Source organism: Topomyia yanbarensis, chromosome 2 (assembly GCF_030247195.1).
Source record: "Topomyia yanbarensis strain Yona2022 chromosome 2, ASM3024719v1, whole genome shotgun sequence".
In the NCBI taxonomy this organism is placed as follows: Eukaryota; Metazoa; Arthropoda; class Insecta; order Diptera; family Culicidae; genus Topomyia; species Topomyia yanbarensis.
The window spans coordinates 12,086,709-12,106,718 of NC_080671.1; the positions used below are offsets into that span (position 1 = coordinate 12,086,709).

At 39.5% G+C, this 20,010-nt stretch overlaps 1 protein-coding gene across 1 annotated transcript in view; it reads right to left on the reverse strand.

Annotated features, from left to right (window-relative positions):
* Positions 1 to 1,240: 1,240 nt before the first annotated feature.
* Positions 1,241 to 20,010, reverse strand: part of LOC131679318 (uncharacterized) — a 74,163-nt gene continuing 55,393 nt past the window's right edge. Inside the window, exons 2-5 of the mRNA XM_058960026.1 lie at positions 3,795 to 4,150; positions 2,761 to 3,736; positions 2,541 to 2,704; positions 1,241 to 2,476 (exon numbers count right to left, since the gene is read on the reverse strand). Coding sequence (XP_058816009.1) covers positions 1,241 to 2,476; positions 2,541 to 2,704; positions 2,761 to 3,736; positions 3,795 to 4,150 — 2,732 coding nt within the window. The remainder of the gene's footprint in view (positions 2,477 to 2,540; positions 2,705 to 2,760; positions 3,737 to 3,794; positions 4,151 to 20,010) is intronic.

A 20,010-nucleotide genomic window follows, 5' to 3' on the forward strand; every position in this document is an offset into this window, starting at 1 on the left:
AGTTTGTGATCCGCTGGTAATATCGTTGGACAAAGAGTGTCGTACGGTGCAGTTTTGTATTTTATTCGTCCATCAAGCCGGAACAATCCAAATGAGTCCACTAGACAGGTTATAGATTTTAGCGGTGATTTCGAGCCAAGTTCCTTCGAATTAACTGGGCTCCCTCGACGTTCTTGATATAGCCGTACTTCGGTTGGAAAAGCGGTTGCCTGTGCTAAACGAACAAGAATTTTCAAAGTGAACTGACAATTGCTAGGCGTTAAAGGCCCTGTGATCCGATCTTTCTTCGGCAACTTGCAGTTGTTGTAGAAGCGATAGCAAAATGAAACCGTCTTGATCAATTTAGCGAGATCAGAGTATCTGTCGAACAACGATGAGTCAACCTGGCTGACGAGAAGGGCAACGACGACGTGCGATTCGTCTTGGATTGTCTGTGTAGAGGGCTGAGAAATAATACATGGTGGCCATTGCTCTACAGGAGTAGTGACGTAGCTCGGTCCATGCCACCATAATTTGTCTTCAAGAAGTTGACTTGCTAAGGCACCACGAGAAATCCGATCGGCCGGATTTAATTCGGTGGGAACGTACCTCCACTGCGATCCTTTGGTCAAACGTTGAATTTCCGCCACACGATTTGAAACGAAAACCTTCCAGGTGTTGGATGACGACTTGATCCAGTGAAGCACAATTATAGAATCAGTCCAGTATGTGACTGAATTCGAATACTTGGTTGTTCTGCGAAGATGGTCGATCAGTTGACTTCCTAAGAGCGCGGTGCAAAGTTCCAGTCTAGGAATGGTCTGTCCTCGAAGTGGAGCGACACGTTTGGAAGTAAGTAATCGGGAGTGAAGCCTTCCAGTCTCATCTGGTGAAACAACGTAGATGCAGCATCCGTAACCTCGCTTGGACGCGTCGCAAAAGCAGTGTAAACTATATTCACGGCTGGCGTTGAATATTACACTACGTTGAATTTCTATTGAATGAAGTAGGTGTATATCTGAGCGGTAGTTCGTCCACTAAACACTGTGTTGCTGTGACAGCTCCTCATCCCACGTCAACGTTTCCGCCCAGAGTGTTTGTACGAACATTTTTGCATTCACTACTACTGGTCCGAGAAGGCCAAGGGGATCGAAAAGACTGGCAATTTCGGAGACAACAACTCTTTTGGTGACTACATCCAGTTCTTGCATTGCTGGTATTTTGAATTTGAACGTATCCGACTTAGGGAACCACAATAGGCCTAATGTTTTACCGCAGCTGAGCGATCGATTTCCAATTCGGGAGCCGATTCCCACAATTCCGGTGGAACACTTGAGAGTACGGATGGGTCATTGGATGCCCACTTCCTGAGCACGAAACCGACTGATTTCAGCATCTCCATTAGTTGTTGACACGCATTGCTAAGTACATGATGGTCATCATGCCCTGAGAGCACATCGTCGACATAAGTCCCTTTCCGAATGATCGGGACTGCAAGTGGGAAGCGTTCTCCTTCATCGGTGGCCAACTGGTTCAGGATTCGCGTAGCATGATACGGTGAACAGGCGAGACCATAAGTAACGGTCTTCAACTGATAGGTATGGATTTCTTCTGACGGATCTTTTCTCCAAAGAATTTGTTGATAACGGGGGTCTTGCGGATTGACCCAGATCTGCCTAAACATTTTCTCCACATCAGCAGTAATGGCGTAGTGTGGCAACCAAAAGTTAACGACAGTTGAGTATAGAGTTGGCTGCACGGTGGGACCAGAAAATAAAACGTCATTGAGCGATAGCTGGGTCGAACCTCGACAGGATCCATCGAATACCACTCTAATCTTCGTAGTTGTACTGTGTGGACGGTGGATGGCATGGTGGGGTAGGAAGAACTGTGGGCTACACGACGCGCGCGGAATCACCTCCATGTGACCTAACCTGTGATACTCGTCCATGAAGTTACAATATTCCTGACGAAGATCTTCATTTTCGGCAAACTTCTTTTCCATCGATAGGAGACGGCGTCGCGCTGGAATGTACGAATCGCCAATCAAGGATAACATTTCTTGTCGCAACTGAAGGCGAACCGTATAACGTCCATCCGAACCACGAGAAACCGTTTCAGTGTAGTAATCTTCACAAACTTGCTCATCGGAGGTATATGCTCTACCGTCATCGAAATTTTCAACCTCCCAGAATCGTTCAAGCTGAGAATCTAGAAGATCATCTGTGCAGACGTGGCTGCTTTGTACGATATTTGGCTCAGCAACTGGCTCCATAACCTTTCCGCAGACAATGTATCCCAAAACTGTCTTTTGAAGAACCGGGTATCCATCCTCAAGTGAAATTTGTTGATTCTCGAGCAGGGTAAAGAAGAGCTCAGCACCGATAATAATATCAATCCCCTGACAAATGTTGAATTGGGGATCGGCGAGCGGGAGATTATGTGGGATTTTCCAGCGCGTAACATCAATATGATGACTTGGTAGTGAAACGGTAAGCTTTGGCAGGATTAAACAATCGAGACTATATTCGACATTACCGAAGCGAGCGACAAGGTCACACCATGATGCACGGTGACAGTGGATTGCCGATACCACTGACCGGCGAATTTAGCTTGGAACGCTTCAGACGAAGCCGTTGACATAGAGCTTCGGTGATGAAACTAGGTTGAGAACCACTGTCCAGAAGTGCCCTGGCAAATTGATAAGTATTATCTGCATCTTTGACTTTGATGTGGACAACATCACAATATTATTACGCACTTTCGGATTCACGTTTGTACTTTGACAGGAGGTGTATGGATGGTGATTTGTTACGATACCGAACGAATTCTCAACCGACGACGGGGAGGAAGCTATACCGACCGAAAACGAGTGCGACGACGACGGGACGGCGAGTTGTGAGGCTACCGAATGCCCAACCGAATTGGCATTTGCGACCGGCGATTGCGCGACTGGCGAACTGAATGCTTCTGCGAGCTGACATGTTAGCGCAGATGTCAGATGGCCTCTACCTGCCGAAGACTGAGCAGCCACCGTTGGTACGGGCGGCAAATGCAGCAAAGAATGATGCTTTTTGGCGCAGGATTTACAGGAGCCACTGGAGCAATCCTTCGAAAGATGGTTGCCTTTGAGGCAGTTAATGCAAAGCCCGTGCTTCTTGACGAATTCAAAACGTTGTTGTGGTGTGAGGTTGCGGAACAGGTCGCACTGGAACAACAAATGGGCTTGCTTGCAACTTGGGCACTTGGGAATATTCTGAGACGCTACGTGGACTGTAGCGAGGCGAGGCTTAAATGGTTTTGTTTCTGAATGGATATTTCCAGTGTGGGAGAGCGTTAGGGTTTGTAAAATTCGCGATCTTTTGTGCACAAAATCAAGAATTTGCTTGTAGGTTGGTCTGTCCACTTCAGACGTCTGAGTTTCCCACTCTCGTAGCGAAATGGGATCCAAACAACTACTCAGTCGTTCGACGAGAATAGAATTCCAGTGGTCCTCAGTGTTCTCAAGTTGGTCCAGCAATTGAACATGACGATCGAATTCATCGGCCAATTCCGACAGTCCCGAAGACGATTCCCTTTTTAAGGAAGAAAGTGCTAACAGTCCAGACATGTGCCGTTTAATCAGGAAATTTTTATTCTCGTACCGTTCCCGCAAAATTTTCCAAGCAACTGTATAGTTGTTGGCCGATAATTCGAGCGGCGAAAGTATGCCAGCCGCTTCACCGAAGTGTTGCACGCAAATAATGTAGTTTTTGAACTGCCCCAAGTTGCGGATTATTATGAATCAACGACACAAAAAGATCGCGATATGGTACCCAATCGTCAAGTTTCCCAGAAAACTGCTTCAATGAAATTTCTGGCAATCGCATGTTTGAAACTGGTTGCGCTTGCACCATTGGCGGCATCGACGGCAACATAGGCGGTGCAAGAGGGCGAGGAGGTAATCTACCCTGCAAGGACGCTTTCAGTACAAAGTACATGTTTTGAAACTCACGACGTTCATCCGAAAAAGAATCTTCCGCATCTTCCAAGACTTCTATTTCGTCTTGTATTGCTTCGAATACGCGCCACAAGTCATCTAAACGTTGAACTCTGACCGGCAGTTGATCAATGTGAGCGGGATCATATTGTTCATCGAACGTTTTAATCAGTTCGGCTGACCCCAAGACTGCTAGTTCGTCGACGGTATAATAATTTTAATTTTGTCATCTTTGTACTGGATGGTTTCGGCCTTCTTGGCGGAGTCAATTTAGTTTCATACACCATCACCAAAGTATTAAAAGCGTTACCTTGTTTTCCGGCTTGGGGTATACGGGTCACTTAACCTCACCAAATAGAAAAATCCCGCTGGGGCTACGAAAATCACAGAGTTTGTTCCGCTTTATCGCTCGACGAATGACTGCTGCTGCTGACGATGGTTCCGGTAACTGTTGTTGCTGATCGAGTTAGAAATCCGAAACTGGCGGACTCGTAACGATGGTATTCCTTCAACCTCTTCCACGTGGTGGCTCCTCGTGCACGAATTTTAGGTTATCAGCAACTCCAGCGGCGAAAAATTGCAACGGGAAGATCCCGGGTTTCGGCACCACAATGTTCTGTGTAGCGACACGTTGCGAGCTGTCGCGGTAATATTTCACGGCGGACTTTCGTTTAAGCAGCAGACACGGACTGACGACGCACTTCTCTTGGAAATGTGGCTAATGTCGGATGCACAACGGAGCAGAAAAAAAACTGTACTTGATCGTTCGATACTTATAATTCAACTGAAGGTTTTACAAATTCATCGTAGTTGTGTGTGTGTATATTCAGGAGCGTAAGGTATGTATAAAAGCTGGGATGGGGCTTAGAGTGTACAGGGAGTTACAATAGGGCAGTAATTTATTTTCAATTTAATTTAAGTTGCATGTTCAAACTCCAAACACTTATTGATTTTCATTTTGTTACTTTCTTAAAAACTTCAATTTTTCTATTTAAATCTCTATCCATATTGAGTTTTGGTTTAGCGCAACCATTTTTGGTTTTCCATTTTGAACGTTTTTAAATTTATTTGACTTCTCTAGTTTTGTTTTATTTCCTTCACCTATCTCGTGCATTTTTCAGTTTTACCCTTTTTTACTTTGCTTATCCTCAATTAGTTATTGAATTTGCGTTTCGACTTCGTCTCATCAGAATCCATCGGTAACTAAGTGACAGGATTAAGATAGCGCCTGATTGACACCAGCTCCAAAAATGAAGACACTATTTGTGCTTCTAAGCAAACCCCGCAAGAAATGGGCTTCGCGCGGGATGAGCACACAAATCGTTTTTTGGAACTAGCGTCAATCCGATGAGAGCTTAATCCGGTCACTTAGTTACTGTCACATTCTGATGAGACTAAGTCGAAACGAAAATTCCATGACTAATTTATTATAATATTCCCGAAGATATCCAAATTTCATAGTCTGGCCATTTCAAGATATAAAATGATTAAGAAAAATTGATCAGAAAACCGTTTATTTTTCAGTTTGTTCAAATCTCGACAAACATATGGGCTTTTAAGCCAATCACCGAAATTTACTTTGAGGAGAAAAACCGTTACTTGCCTCTTTTGGTAGCAATCACCAATAGCGGTCATTGACGAGTTATAATATACCCGGAATATCTCCTCAATGTCCCACAAGAAAAGGTGTCCCGATTAAACTGATGATAATTAATATAGTTGTAATTTGGTTTCCAATGCAATATGCTCCGTTCTATATTTCTCCTTAGTAGAGAAAAATTCAGGTAAAAACTATTTTTCTTCACTAAGGAGAACATTGCTTGCGCGTTAAAGGAACAAGCCCTATGTATAACCAAATTAGCTTTGGAACGACCGTTTCGATTTCGTCTCATCAGAATTCGACACTAACTTAGCGACAGGACTAAGCTAGTGCGTCAACCAGCGCTAACTTAGTCCCGTCCATAACAAATTTCGTTATAGGTTTTGTGCTCTTAATACGCAAGTGTGATTTGAAACAATTTTCTCCTTGGTTGAGAAAAATAGTTAAGGACTATTTTTTTCTTCTTTAAGAAGAAATATAGCATACGGTAAACATTCTCAATGTTTTCCCTCTCCTCTTTGTCATTCTACTTCTTACCCATTTTTATGCTTTTGATTTTTTTCCATTTTAACAATTGTTGATTTATTTCAGTTATTTTTTGCATTCATTATATGATTGTTTATTTTTCTTAGTTTTGCCATTATCATAATACTTTTTGTCATTTCGCCGTTTTAACTATTTAACCGTGTTTTTCCAGTTCTTCTACTTTTGCTTAGTTTTCTTTTTCTTTTTCATTTTTTAGTTCTTGTGATGTTGTTTTAAATCATGCAAGTTTTGTTCGGTAATTCCGTTCTTTCCTTTTTTATATTTGTTTAACACATATATAGAATTTGTCCATTGTTTTAATTTTCTCGTTCTATGTCGATCCTCAGATTGGTTATTTTTGTTTGTTTTAATTTGGGATATTGGTAGATTTTTCACAATTTGCGCAGTTTTTGATCTTTGCCTTGTCTTTTATTGTCATTTATTCAGTTTTATTTTTTGTTTCTATTTTAACCATGTATATTTTTATTTGGCATCTTTTCTTCCTATTTATTTGTTTGCAATTTTGCAGCCTTTTAAATGTTACTTGTTTGGAATTTTCTTATCATTTCTCAATTTATCTCATTCCATTTTTTTTGCTTTTTGTGCGATTTTTAGAGTATTACAAAATGTTCATTATTAGTTTCTCAATAGGCTAATTACATTAGTTTAATAATTAAATTTATTTAATAAATACATAAGTAGAGACCTATTAGTTGTTTTTTGTAATAATTGTAGTTTTTTGTACTAGTGTACAACTGTTATATGCTAGTCGTATGTCTATCTGTGTATGTGTTCGTCTGAGTATTTATGACAGTTGGGTCAGGGAATGGTGCAGAACTGGCGTATATGATGGAATAGTGGCTAATACTTCTGGTGTTCAATTTGTGCATTTGGTTCTATTCATTCGGAATGGTCGGATTGGATAAATTAAGGTACAACGAATTCACCGGCACACGTGTATCATCCATTCCCGGCGAGCATAGCATGATGAAAGTCTAACAGAATGCAATTGTCGTTAATGGTAAATATACAAAATTTGATGCATTTAGACGAGTTTGATTGCATGATACATGTGTTTTTCTATTTTTCTTCATTAGTCTGTTTCTTTTGTATTTCTATCACTTCATACACTTCTAATCCTGCTCTTTGCATCTTTTTTTCCTTGTTCGGCATGTTATGATTCTATTTATTAGTATATCTCTACTATACACTCTATACTCATATACACGTACAAACCCTCGTGGCTTTCGCCATAACACAAACCTGGTCACAAACGCGACCATGCAATTGCAATAATCTACACATACTTATGCCCGCTATTTCACCATCATGAAAACATCCCGGTAGTTAAGTAATTGTAGAACCTATAAACTACCAAACGCGGTCTCAAGCATTAAACCAACATTCGCGCGATCATGAAACAGTCATTTCCGGAAGTCTAACCTCGGTCCTAGCAGTCTAGACTAATGCCTTTAGTTGAACCAGTCAAAAAATGATACTCATATTTACTAGAAAACACGTTCCATGATGACATGACCTGGAAATACACTGATATGGGGAAACTGACTCTCTTATACCACCTGTAACATACACTAAATACACGCCATTTGACTATAAAATCGAAATTATACACGCGAAGTCACATACACGGGACAAACATGTTAATATACAAATGCTTGAGCCCTTCGCGACCATCCACGGCACCTACACCCGCGATCTTTTTCAAACCCAATTCGAACATTCTTCTATTAAAGACATTGAAACAATGAATGAAGGGACTAGAGTACCAGTTCTAGTAAAACTATTACCCGAAGATTTTTACCAATGCAGAGGTATACTTCACCAGAAGAAACAACATGCGCTTAGACTAGACAAATATTGAATCGAATTACCTTATTAAGAGGCAAATCTTTCATTTCTTATATCTTTAGCACTGAATAGAAAAACTGACCACTGCTACTCTTGATAATTAACAGCAAGTAAGAATGGTGCATGTAGATTAACGACATTGCCTGGGAAGCACTCTGTGACGCATACCGGGATTCTGTAATTACAACGTTCGGAAATGGGAGCACACTTTTTCCTAAAGTAGATTTGTTATTCACTTTCCTTGTTTTTCATTCGAACTCCGACATACTTGAAATGAAGGGTATGTTAAGGCAAAAAGATATAAATCTAAGGAATGATAAAAAAAACTCTTTTTAAATGTATAGCAAAAATAAAATAAAATTGACTTACTGACCCTGAATAAGGGGAAGTTCTATTGGACCAAAATACTGCAAAGTTTGTTAAAAAAATGGTGGAATAATTAAAAAGTGTAACAACTAAATAGTTTATTATTGAAAAAATCAGTAAATAGGTGAAATTCAAAATGGTGCACAGTGGTGCGAAACTGAAAAAAGACTGTCAAAGGTGTTCCCTGAGATCCACGGATGTTTTCATGCTTTGATGTCTTCAGGAAAGTTTTCTGGGACTATAGCCTACATCTTTTAGGATAAGCACCTTAACTGATTTTAAGGTGCAATGTATATATCTCTTAAGGGAAAATATGTAGATGGCGGACATGTTCATCAAAGTTGTCCAAAATAAATTACTCTACAAGATTCCGAGCAAAAAAACGATTTTTGTTGGTGAGTTAATTTTTTTTTTTTTGATTGACAATTGCACCTTAAGCAAAATTAAACTCAGGAAAGATTTTTGATCGTCTTTTTTCAGTTTCGCACTACTGGGTGGCGTCTCCAAAATGGCCCAAATTCTGTATGCCTCTAGACTCGTAACATCGTTCGAAAACTACGAACCTGAAGTCTCTTGTAATAAACAGAAATCAAAAATAATTATTATATGTTCAAGGTAATGGTAAGCCACAAAAGATAATCTGAATAGTGTTCGCAGTGGCAAAGTTTCCCCTAACAAAAAAAGGTAATGGTAATAAAATTCTGTACGACTTATGTACTCAATTAATCGTCAAAATTCAATCCAACTAGGTATAAGTCGCACCGAATTTTATTAACTTTAAGAAATTACTATGATTTTAATTTTAGTTTACTACAAGAGGCTACAGGCTCGTAGTTTTCGGACCATAGTTCGCGCGCAGAGGTAGACGAAAATCGCCATTTTGAATACTGATACTGATTTTTCGAAATTTTGATGAATAAACGTATCTAACCATCACAAATGGATGTTATTTCGCCATTTAATTATTTCACAAAAAAAAATTAAAACTTTGCCTTATTTTCGTCCAAAAGAATTTCGTAAAATGACCCTCAAAACTGTGGGCATGGTGAACAATTGCGTTTCGTTACGTCGGAGTTTTTCGCCAGTGTCTGTCAGCTGTATCTTACCAACGTTCAACCAATTCACTGGACAATCATATCATAATTGTATGTATAGTTAATGGTTTAGTCCTCCTGTTAGCAAAATGTTAAATTAGATTAACCATTTTATCCATCATTCAGAATGACACATTACGATCGAACGACGAAAAACCGAACTCATCACATTTTGTCAGAAAATCGGTTTTTTTTGCACATTCCCACAAAAATTGCTTATTCATGGCCAAAGACACTATGGCTTCAAGCGGCCGCGCCGTCGTTCGTTGGTCGAGTTCGCGAGTTGAGTTGAACCACATTTTCAATTTCCAACGTGGGTGGTCCTGCCAGGGTTCGGTGAGATTTCTCAAGTATCACCGAAATGGTGCGGGGTCCGAGGAGCACCACCGTACAAAGATATCCTCCGTCCAATTAGCATTCCAAACCCAGCCAGCCCGGACCAATTAATTGTTGTTTTGATTTAATAAACGATGGTTATTATTTTGAGTTCAATTAAAAGCAATCGCCCCGCTTTATGCTTCGCTCCTGCACCGGTGTTGGTTGAGCCGGGCGGAATCACATCTGTTTGCAGTGTCAGCAGCAGCAGCCGCAGCCAGATCGTCTGACCGAAAGAGAACTATATTTTTATCTAAATTTCTCGCATTTCTTTACCCTGCGGGGCAAGTCGACAGTCAGTAAGCCAGCCCCGGTCGGTGGCAGTTCAAGTCAGATTAGCCGCCGCAGATCGTCACGCAAACTGTTTGCCTTCCAGAAGTTCAGATTCTGGCAGGAGATAAATCATTGGACGCTGTGCGAAGGCGAAATGACTTGCAACTGAAAATGAGCGCCGGTGGGTCGGAACGGGGTGAAGGGAGCAGCAGAGCGAACAATTATAATAAGTAGCGAATTCCGGTGAAAACTTTCGGACCACCCACCTTGACAGGACGGTCAACGATGCTGAAGGTTCCGAAATTGAATGCATTCGCGCCGTGAACCACGGTGAGTGAAACGTGTGCTAATGTTGCTGTCGGTGGAAGTACGGGATGAATGGACAAATTACGATTTTTCGGTGCCATCGATGACAAGATTAATTTGCGCACCTTTCTCTGATGTTTGGAACTTGTCCTGTGTGAAATGAGTCATTGCATTGACGGTTTTAAACATTTTAAATTATGTTTAGTAATGACTGCTTGATTACTGAAAGCTCTTATTAGGTTATCTAATTTGATCGCACCAACAAATTACTTGCCAGATCAAATTGTTTTGGCGGTTTGTTTTTTTCCCCTACTAATACGTTTTGTAATCCTTACCTGAAATTCAGCAGCATCAGCATGGCTAGGTTTTTAAGATCTTTTGTATTAAATTGCTCTTCTATCTTGTGCGTAGTCGTAGTCTGGTCTCCGTATGTGCAGAGCACTCCAAACTACTTCTACCCAAATTTTAAATAGAAAATAGCCAATGGGTCATTTTCTACAGCGTTTGTTCCGTGATGCAATTTGATGTGGGACACTTTTTAATAACGTTTTTCTCTTTTCAATTTGGCTAACAAGATAACTCAAAATCAACAAATTGACTTGATTTTTTATAAGAATGCATAATATGTATAGCCTGTCGATTAACCATAGAAAACCGCATAAATTTTTTTTCTCGATATTATTTTGAGAGCGAATTTTACAGTTGAATATGAGATTTTTTGGTTTTCATGAAGCCATTTTCCGAAACTCGAACTTTTTTTTGGTTCATCGAGTAGCTACATGTCCAAGCATTACAAAACTTATTAAATTTCGCGTATCAGACAATTTTATCGAGAGTTATCGTGTTCGCCGCGGCACTCCTCAACTCGGAATGGACTTCTACCATTGGAACACTCGTATGTATGGCTCTATGTGACTAAAAAATATTTGCCTTGCCTTCAAAATCGTAAAACAAAATCACTTTCGTTTTGAGCACTTCACACCAGACGCTTCCCTTAACGCAATTGAGCTGAGGGCCTTTCATACAGTAAATGCATCATTTGACGCTAGATCAATTTAAAATAAAAAATAATGCGGCTGGATTAATAGGATGTAGTCTACTACCGCTCCTGGAGGCACTTGTAATCGACAAGAAATCATTTGCTGCATTGCCTGAGATGCTTGACCATGTTCTTTCCGTCAATCCATGTTCTTTCGGAACGGTTTTCTCAGTCGGTAAAATTTAGACAAACGATTGGTTTATAAATTGTCCAACGTTTCGGCCGCTTTTGATGGCCTTTTCAAGGAAAATTTAACTTAATCGTTTTTGTCGTATTGTTGATTGCCAACAGTCGGATGTCAGGTGGTTAAGCACGGATTTCTGTGGCTGAATGGCGATTTTGTGCGAGAAAAACCATTTAGTAGCGCAACGGGTCATGAATCGTATAGATCCAGAGCCCCATGACCCGTTACGCAACTAAATGGTTTTTCTCTCACAAAATCACCATTCAGCCACAGAAATCCGTTCTAAACCACCTGACATCCGACTGTTGGCAATCAACAATACGCAAAAACGATTAAGTTAAATTTCCCTTGAAAAAGACCATCAAAAACGGCCGAAACGTCAGGCAATTCATAAACCAATCGTTTGGTTAAATTTTACCAACCGAGAAAGCCGAAACACCTGTTAAAATTAACTGTTAACTGTTGGACGGTTGAATTATTGAAAATTTTGAACGAGAACCTCCCCGCAAGGGAGTGGGAGAAGGGAGGGGGGGGGCGCTCCCTAAAGACATTTAAAAAATCGATTTTTTGACGTAGGACTACGTCTTTATTTTCTACATGAGGGTGTACTTTTAAAATTCTACAAAAATGGTATGTAACAAAAAGTGGTCCTATTTAAAACGCATATAACTCACCCATCTCAAGATAATTTTCAATTTTTTTGCGAATATCGCCCCGAAATACTTCTAAGAATAGATTCCAATAGATGAACCCAAAGATTTGTAATATCATGGCATTTCAAATTTAAATAATGTACAACCTAGTCAAAATATCGCGCATTTACAGACAGAAGATAGCACTTCCCAAGTCTGGCATGACAAATTTGTGTACAGCGCTACGCTTTTATGTCATTACGTCATCATCGACTATTTAAATCAGTGCCGCTAAATTTCAAAATCATTTACCTATTTCTGCTTACCTCTTCCGAAACCGACATTCAGATTCACCGCCTCCCTCATTCATTTACTTTCCGACTGACTGAAATTTCATGCAGAATCGAATGCTTGAGTGCAGAGGAAATATAAATTCCTTCACCAACCAAAGCATTCATTTGTTATTATGTGGAGAGTTTCAAGACAGAAGTAGGAATATTCTACATTTTCGAGCATAATTGAAGTGCGTAATCTCTATCTGGTGCAATTTTGCTCGATAATCCTTCTCATAGGTAGAATAGAAACAAAATTCAGTTTGCTTCTGAAACCAAACATGTCCGAACCTGAATGCGCTGTGTCGAGAGAACGAATGACGAGGGAAACGAATTAAAAATTTCATTCATCGAGGCGGGCATGAATTGAATTTTGTTTTCTTTCAACTTCACGCAGCGATGTCAACTTTTTCAAGCTCTGATTTAAATAACGGATTTGCCCGAAGAATCTCAGTTGCCTGTTGAACGGCAGGCGGAGCAGATCACTGCGCTGTGTGATTTCACAGCCAGTGTAGCTGAGCTAGAAGCCCGTTACACTGGCTGTGGAAACTGGAGGTACGCTACCCAGTGCAGTGCTGTCCAACACGCGACTGAGCTTGTCCGTCCAAACGCTTTCTTTTGTGTCGTGCTCGTTTCCAGCACACTTGTATGTACAATCTCGAACACGATTAACATAGTGTCGTGAAACTAGTTGTCTCTTTCGCTTTACTCATCATCATCAGCGTTGGATCATTTTGTTTTGTGCGCTTGGGTTCAATGTTTGAGGCGAATGTGTAGGTAAGTATACCTAATTTGTTAGCAGGGTTACCATATTCACAGATTTTTCTGTTATGTAACAGATTTTTTTTCACATTACTTGATCACAGATTCTTTTATACAGATGACAGATTTTTGACATTTTGATGAAAATTTTATAGATTTTTGGAAATATTGTGATTTTTCGGAAATTTTTCACAGATCTTTTTCCTGTTTCAGTTATCACAGATGGTAAAAAAAATTGTTTGAAACGCTGATTTCAATGTGATATGTTAGCGGTTGCATGCGTAACCTGCATGAGAGCAATCTCTGCTTTTGTTGAGCAAAAGCGAAAACTTTCTTAGCAACAAATTTACGCGGATCGATGGAAAGCGCAACGAACGTTTATTATTTCCGTTCGATCAATTCATTGATTCATTTCCACTTCACGTGATTCATTTCTGCTAATTGGTACATACTACAAACTCTATTTAGGAATGAATACACTACCATTCGAAAAACCGTTGCAAAAACGCATCCAAGTCCCTATATAAAATTGTTTTCAATTCTTGTATATTTATATACATATTTATATCTATATAAATATACAAGATATATGATTAAGACCACTGCATTCGCTACATTTGTATGCATACTTTAGGAAAGTTACAATAATGAAAAAATATAGCTAGAAAGTTTGGTCTATACATAAAATGTGATTATATTGTCTAAAATTTGATTATTCTTCGCCTTTCTTCAAAGTAGAAACATTCGACTGTAACTATTACAATTACAATCATATTCGAATGCTTTAATATTTTTTTAATTAGGACAGCAATATCAAAAAACCGACTCAAATTTTCAGTAAAAGGTATGGAACATACGTGTTTACTTAAAATTACTTTCATTGAATCGTTAACTTTGACATTACAAGGGTAAAGTAGGTTTTTTCCAGCATCCAGATTTTTTCAAGGAAGGCTCCAGTTTAAAAAAAAATGTTGGCAACGCCGCCCACTGACAGTTCAAATTGTTCTGCTCCTTTTGCTCGAAGCTCGATTTTTACTAGTCAGATACCGTACGGTATGACTCAATTTTTAGGCATTTGTTAAAAAACTAAAATATTGGACAGCTAATTGAAGAAATGTGTTGTTTTGGACATGCCGGTGAATAACAAAAACTTTACACCATGGTGCACCAACAATTTAACCGAGCTCGACTGTCACAAAATTGTGTCGAATGAAATTGATTCTGTTTATTCTCGATCGACCCTAACGCGACGTTTTAGATGTTGGATTTCAAATCATGGGGGTGTAGCAGGTTTCAGCTGTCTAATACAGGAACGGTTGGGCAAACTCAGTTGTCCAGCGAACCTTCACCGTACAAGCGCCAAGCAAGCACCGCATTTCACAGTCCATCGCACTGCTCCAGACGGCGCGAATGAACTTCTTTGGCCCAGTTTCGCAATTCCAAATGTCAACTCCAATAATTACAGTTTCCTTTTTCAATTAATTTTCACCAACGTCAAAACGTTGGAAGCATAAACACGCATGGTAAGATCGCGAAAGGACCACACACCGCGTGCGCAGATATTCCGCCTGCAATGAGCAACAATTACCACGCTTTTTCTCGTGACAACACGACGAAGTGAGGCGAAAGCCACCCGCGTGAGTGAAAACCCCTGTGCTTGGAAAATTCGCTTAATTACCGCTGCTACACGGTCGGCAGAGAGGAACATTCGCACTATTCGAAACATGTCTCAATTCCTTCTTCCTTCCCCCTCCAAAAGGGTATGTAGCAAGAAGTCACCTCAATCCGCGGAATACGCAGCCACACCGTGCTTAATTAATCCGTTTTCGCCGGTGCTCTTAATTTCAAATTATTTACAGCACTCACGGTTCCCACTTCTCCGTACTGGCAGAACTCAGAACCAGAACCGTTGTAAACACGTCAGCTCGGATCAACCGAGGCGAACGCTTCAACGTCCTGTCGGTCCGAATTCTGGTCCGTGTCAACGGAGATGTTTCCCCTCTCTTACACTCTGTCTTTCCTAACTAATGAACATGGTTAGAACTGAACTGTCCATACCACACACGAACCCGGCCAACCAGTCGACACTCCGGTGGTGCCAAACAAACGAACAAACCCGGCGACACTTCCATAATTGTTACGCTCAATTAACAATTATTTAAAATGTTAATTAAAATCAAAATATACACCAAGACATGGCTTCGGTGGTGCTGATGGAATCTCGCAATTTAAAGTGTCATTGCGTAGCCATTCAGACGAAACGGTCGACGACGACGACGATGGACACATTTTCGTGTTGAGAAGCTCTTCAATCTCTGGCCAGAGTGGGAGGTTTGGTGTATTTTTTGTATTTTTGCGATGACTTGCTAATTATAAGAGTACGCAGCGGAAATTTGTTGAAAAATAAATATTGAAACTAATTTCTTGAATTTTCATATGTTCTTGCATATTGCATATTTATTCATTATCATTACGGTTCAAGCCACGATTTAAAAGTGAACGTGAAACATTCATTATAATAAAATGAAACATTATTCATGATAAAATTGATATTACAATTCCGGTCTTCCACACATTGATCGAAATATACCTTTGATAAACCTAATAGTTCTGCTCCTTTCTAGCTATAGTCATTCTATTTGACTAATGTTGATTGTTTACGCTTAAAAATATTTACATCTCGCAAGATGCACTTAAAAAGACTTAAGCGTCACAATTCATTAGAATTTACATTCGAGAGCATGTAAAAATGTACGTCGTTCACAATTCTCTATCTTCTTCACCCGAGTTTTACATCAAAACAGATATAATATTTTATTTTACATGTCAAAGCATGTAAAATTCTTTTATTAAACACCAAAATACGTCGCAATGTTGGTCACGTACAATGTAATTTTAATTTTTTGTAAGTGTGTTTATAAAGGTGTATATAAAACATTTTTCGTGATTGTCTTATCTTGTGTAGCTGGACGTTCGTTAGAGCTATCACCTTCCATCTCCATGTTCGCATATATGGATGTAATAACTTAATACATGTATAAATAGATGCAGATGAATTCCATAAAAATCCTCCCGTCGGTAGGAGATCGGTTGTACACGTACACTAGGGAAGCTATAGCTATAGCTACTATAGATATATCGACAACAAATTTCCGTTAACTAGCTTTAGCAATTTAAGTGCATGAACAGCTATTTCTGCCTTTATTGATTCTAGCGTTTGCACTGAGCACGAAATCGCTACAAACAATCCACTAATAGATATTTTTTCAGGATTTATATTTGAGTAATAAATGCATTTTTTTTTGTTTGAGCATTTCAATTCTTGAAACACAAGTTACTCTATTTTTTGGAGTTTTCCGTAACCTCCTACCGTTATAATGATAAAAAATAACTATTTACCTAAAAAACACAAACATATTCTGAAATTTAACGAATTCAAAGGTATAGAACCCATTAAATTACGAACCAGTCCAAAAAGTATTGTTGGCAATTTCTAACCTGTCCAAATATTGGCCGATCAAAATATTTTCTACTGAATTTTATTTGAAAATAAATTATAAATCTTTTTCGCGGGAATCTCGAATCCCGAGAATAAGAAATCAGAAATTCCCGGAAATCCCGTCGACGCTGAAACAGTAGAAGCATAAAAATATGATATATAAATAGATTATACCCGTCGCGCGTTGCTGTGACTTTCAACCAAATAGGAGTAAAACACAATTTGTTCCGAAGCGCCATCTGGCGGGCAGATAATCCCCAACCAATAGCACACAAATGTCTATTACGTATAAATTTTTACTACAATCGGTTGAGCCGTTTGGGAGTCCATAAATCATATACATACAAAGATTGTCGAATGGTATATGATAAACGACCTTCCGGGCCGGGATTAAGTTGGGAACCATTCATAAATTACGTACCGCAAAAATTTCCCAAGATTAACTCTCCCTCCCCCCATGTAATACATTGCCACAAGATTCTATATCACTCCTTCCTCTATTACGTAACAAATTCTTTAAATAAATGTTTACTTCGATAAAAAACATGTTACGTAACGTTCTAGTTTGCTCCTTCTCCCCTATATGTCAAAATGGCACAACTATTAAATTTTGGAAAAAATATTGCGTTGCGCTGCGAAGCACGGTGCCATTCGTAAATTTAATACTAACAATCATCATGTTGCCTACAGGTAGTCTAACACATCTTCCGAGTCCAATAAACCAATAGCATGAGAATCGTTATTGCCGACCATAAGCATCTTCAATGGTACCTAGGAAAGCATAGAAAATGTTAAGGTTCAAGTTACCGTTTTTAAGCATGTGTTAGAATTGAACGCTTGGTAGTGTGCGTAGGAAAATTTGTGTTTAGCTTTGCCACCGGATTATCCATATAAACCTTTTTAAAACTCTAAAAGAAGAATATCAGTCGATTTATCAGATCATCACGATTCAATTCATGCAAAATACCTGTTGGAAAAACCATCGGCTTAGCTGGATGGTGCTTTTGAAAAAGTGGCTGTGGTTTTTTCATTGCGCAGTTGTGTTGCGTACCCCCGCTCGGTGTGGTAGTGTGATAAAAAATCACAGCCACTTTTTCAAAAGCACCATCCAGCTAAGCCGATGGTTTTTCCAGCAGGTATTTTGCATGAATTGAATCCTGATGATCTAATAAATCGACTGATATTCTTCTTTTAGAGTTTTGAAAAGGTATAAATGGATAATCTGGTGGCAAAGCTGAACACAATTTTTCTTACGCATACTACCAAGCCTTGAGGTAACTTGAGCCTTAATGTGATACCTACTTGAAGGAAGTCTACCGACTCAGCAACGCTTCCATATGTATCAAGGAGTTGGATTGAAAGACGGTATTAGTCTTGGATTCGTTACAAGCAGGCAGTGCGACCACGAAATGAAAATGTTTTTATGGTGGTAGGTTGGATAGTTTCCGAGTATACGAACACTCAGAGCAAAAAGATATTTAGTTAGATTTCTATTGTGGTTCAACTCTGGATAGCCGACCATCAAGAGTGGTTTAGATGTTCCCTAAACTACAATTTGAGCTCCAAACAGCCGGCCGAGGGAGTATTGCTAAAACAATTATGTAACCTAATATGTATAGATAGTCGATTGGGAATTGACCCGATCACAAGATAAGATAAGAATGCTTTTCTCATAACACTGTTAGGTGGCTTAATCCGAGTTTAAACAGCAAATTCGCCAAAAGTTTACAGCAACTGAGAATGACAGATGGCGATTTAGAAGACGTAAAATGTATAGTAGATGGGCTGTATGAAGAAACCGAAAGTCAAAGAGATTCAGGAAGTACGACTAGATTTATCGGCAGTGCGTCGAATATGATAATCCGGAAAACATTTGGATGAGTTGGATCGCATCTGATTTTGCAAATAAAAATTCATTCGAACAAGATTTAAAGGATAGGTCTAAAATTAGATGCGGCCTGGATGATGGAGGAGAAGTATTGAACACATCAGTAATAGAGGAAACCACTAAACCATTGAAATATTAGCTTGCTTATTTTGGTTTTACCTAAGCGTAGGTGCTACAAAGGTTTGGTTTCTTTCGAAATGACCTTCCAAAATGTTGTTCTACTTTACTGGATATTCCAAAGGTTGGATTTGTCCCGAAGAAAGTTGCTGCCAATTCTCAACCCTCATACATGATTCAATAGTCGTCATTCCACTCAGACAAAACCATGCGTATTCCCCATACACATTGATGCACTGTGGATTACTTTCCTAGTTGGTCAAATAAACACTAACCAAACAACGAAATTAGTTTTCTCAGTCCAAAGAAATATCAGCTTGATTGGCATCACTCGGCGGATACGTGCTCTCTTACAATGCCATCAAATCAACGAACAATTAAAATTACATGCGACAAAATATGTGCAATTTGAAAAATAGTTGAATGAAATCTATTACTTATTTGCAAAAAATAAGATCGGAAATGGAATTCATTGCATAACAAAGGTGGCTCATTTTCAAAGATAGCATTTTCGATGAATCACCTTATAAAAATGGATTATGGAGACGCGGACGAGAATAGCTGACCACCACCGCTGCCGTTCTCTTTGTTGCCCACTCGAAACACGCCCGGAACCGTTCCGAGTACATAAAAAGTATTCAGGACATGCACACAGGTTCGATAGACTTCGATTCAAGTAACGATCTAAGGACACGTCCAGGAGTGGTTCAGTTCTAGATTCATAACTTTTACAGTTCTATAATATAAAACCGAAAAATTCTCAAATGATAACTTACTCTCCCAGCAGGAGTTTGAGCGGATGTTCTTTTTAGTTCATGTTTCACCCTTCGGAAGTTGCGCAAATGGCTCACTGAACGAGCAGCCGCTGGTGCGCTAAGTCGATGTCGCTAGATTTTCAGAGCAGCGTGCACTCGGAGCACTAGCGCGTATTGCGGAAGGTTAAAATTTATGCCTTGTCTAAGGCATCACCGAGCTTAAAACCGAGTTTTTTATTAGGAGGGAGGAAGCAGGAGAGTATGCTAGAACGTGAATAGATAGTTGTGATAGAATAAAACTCATTCTCGAATTATATTGGAGGCACTTTAAAAAACCAGCATTTTTAATGTCACCGTGGTCCTGTAAACAATCCTTGAACTTTTGTGCTAACCAACTGCGTGTACACTTCCGTGACATCATCGTTGTTGATGTCTT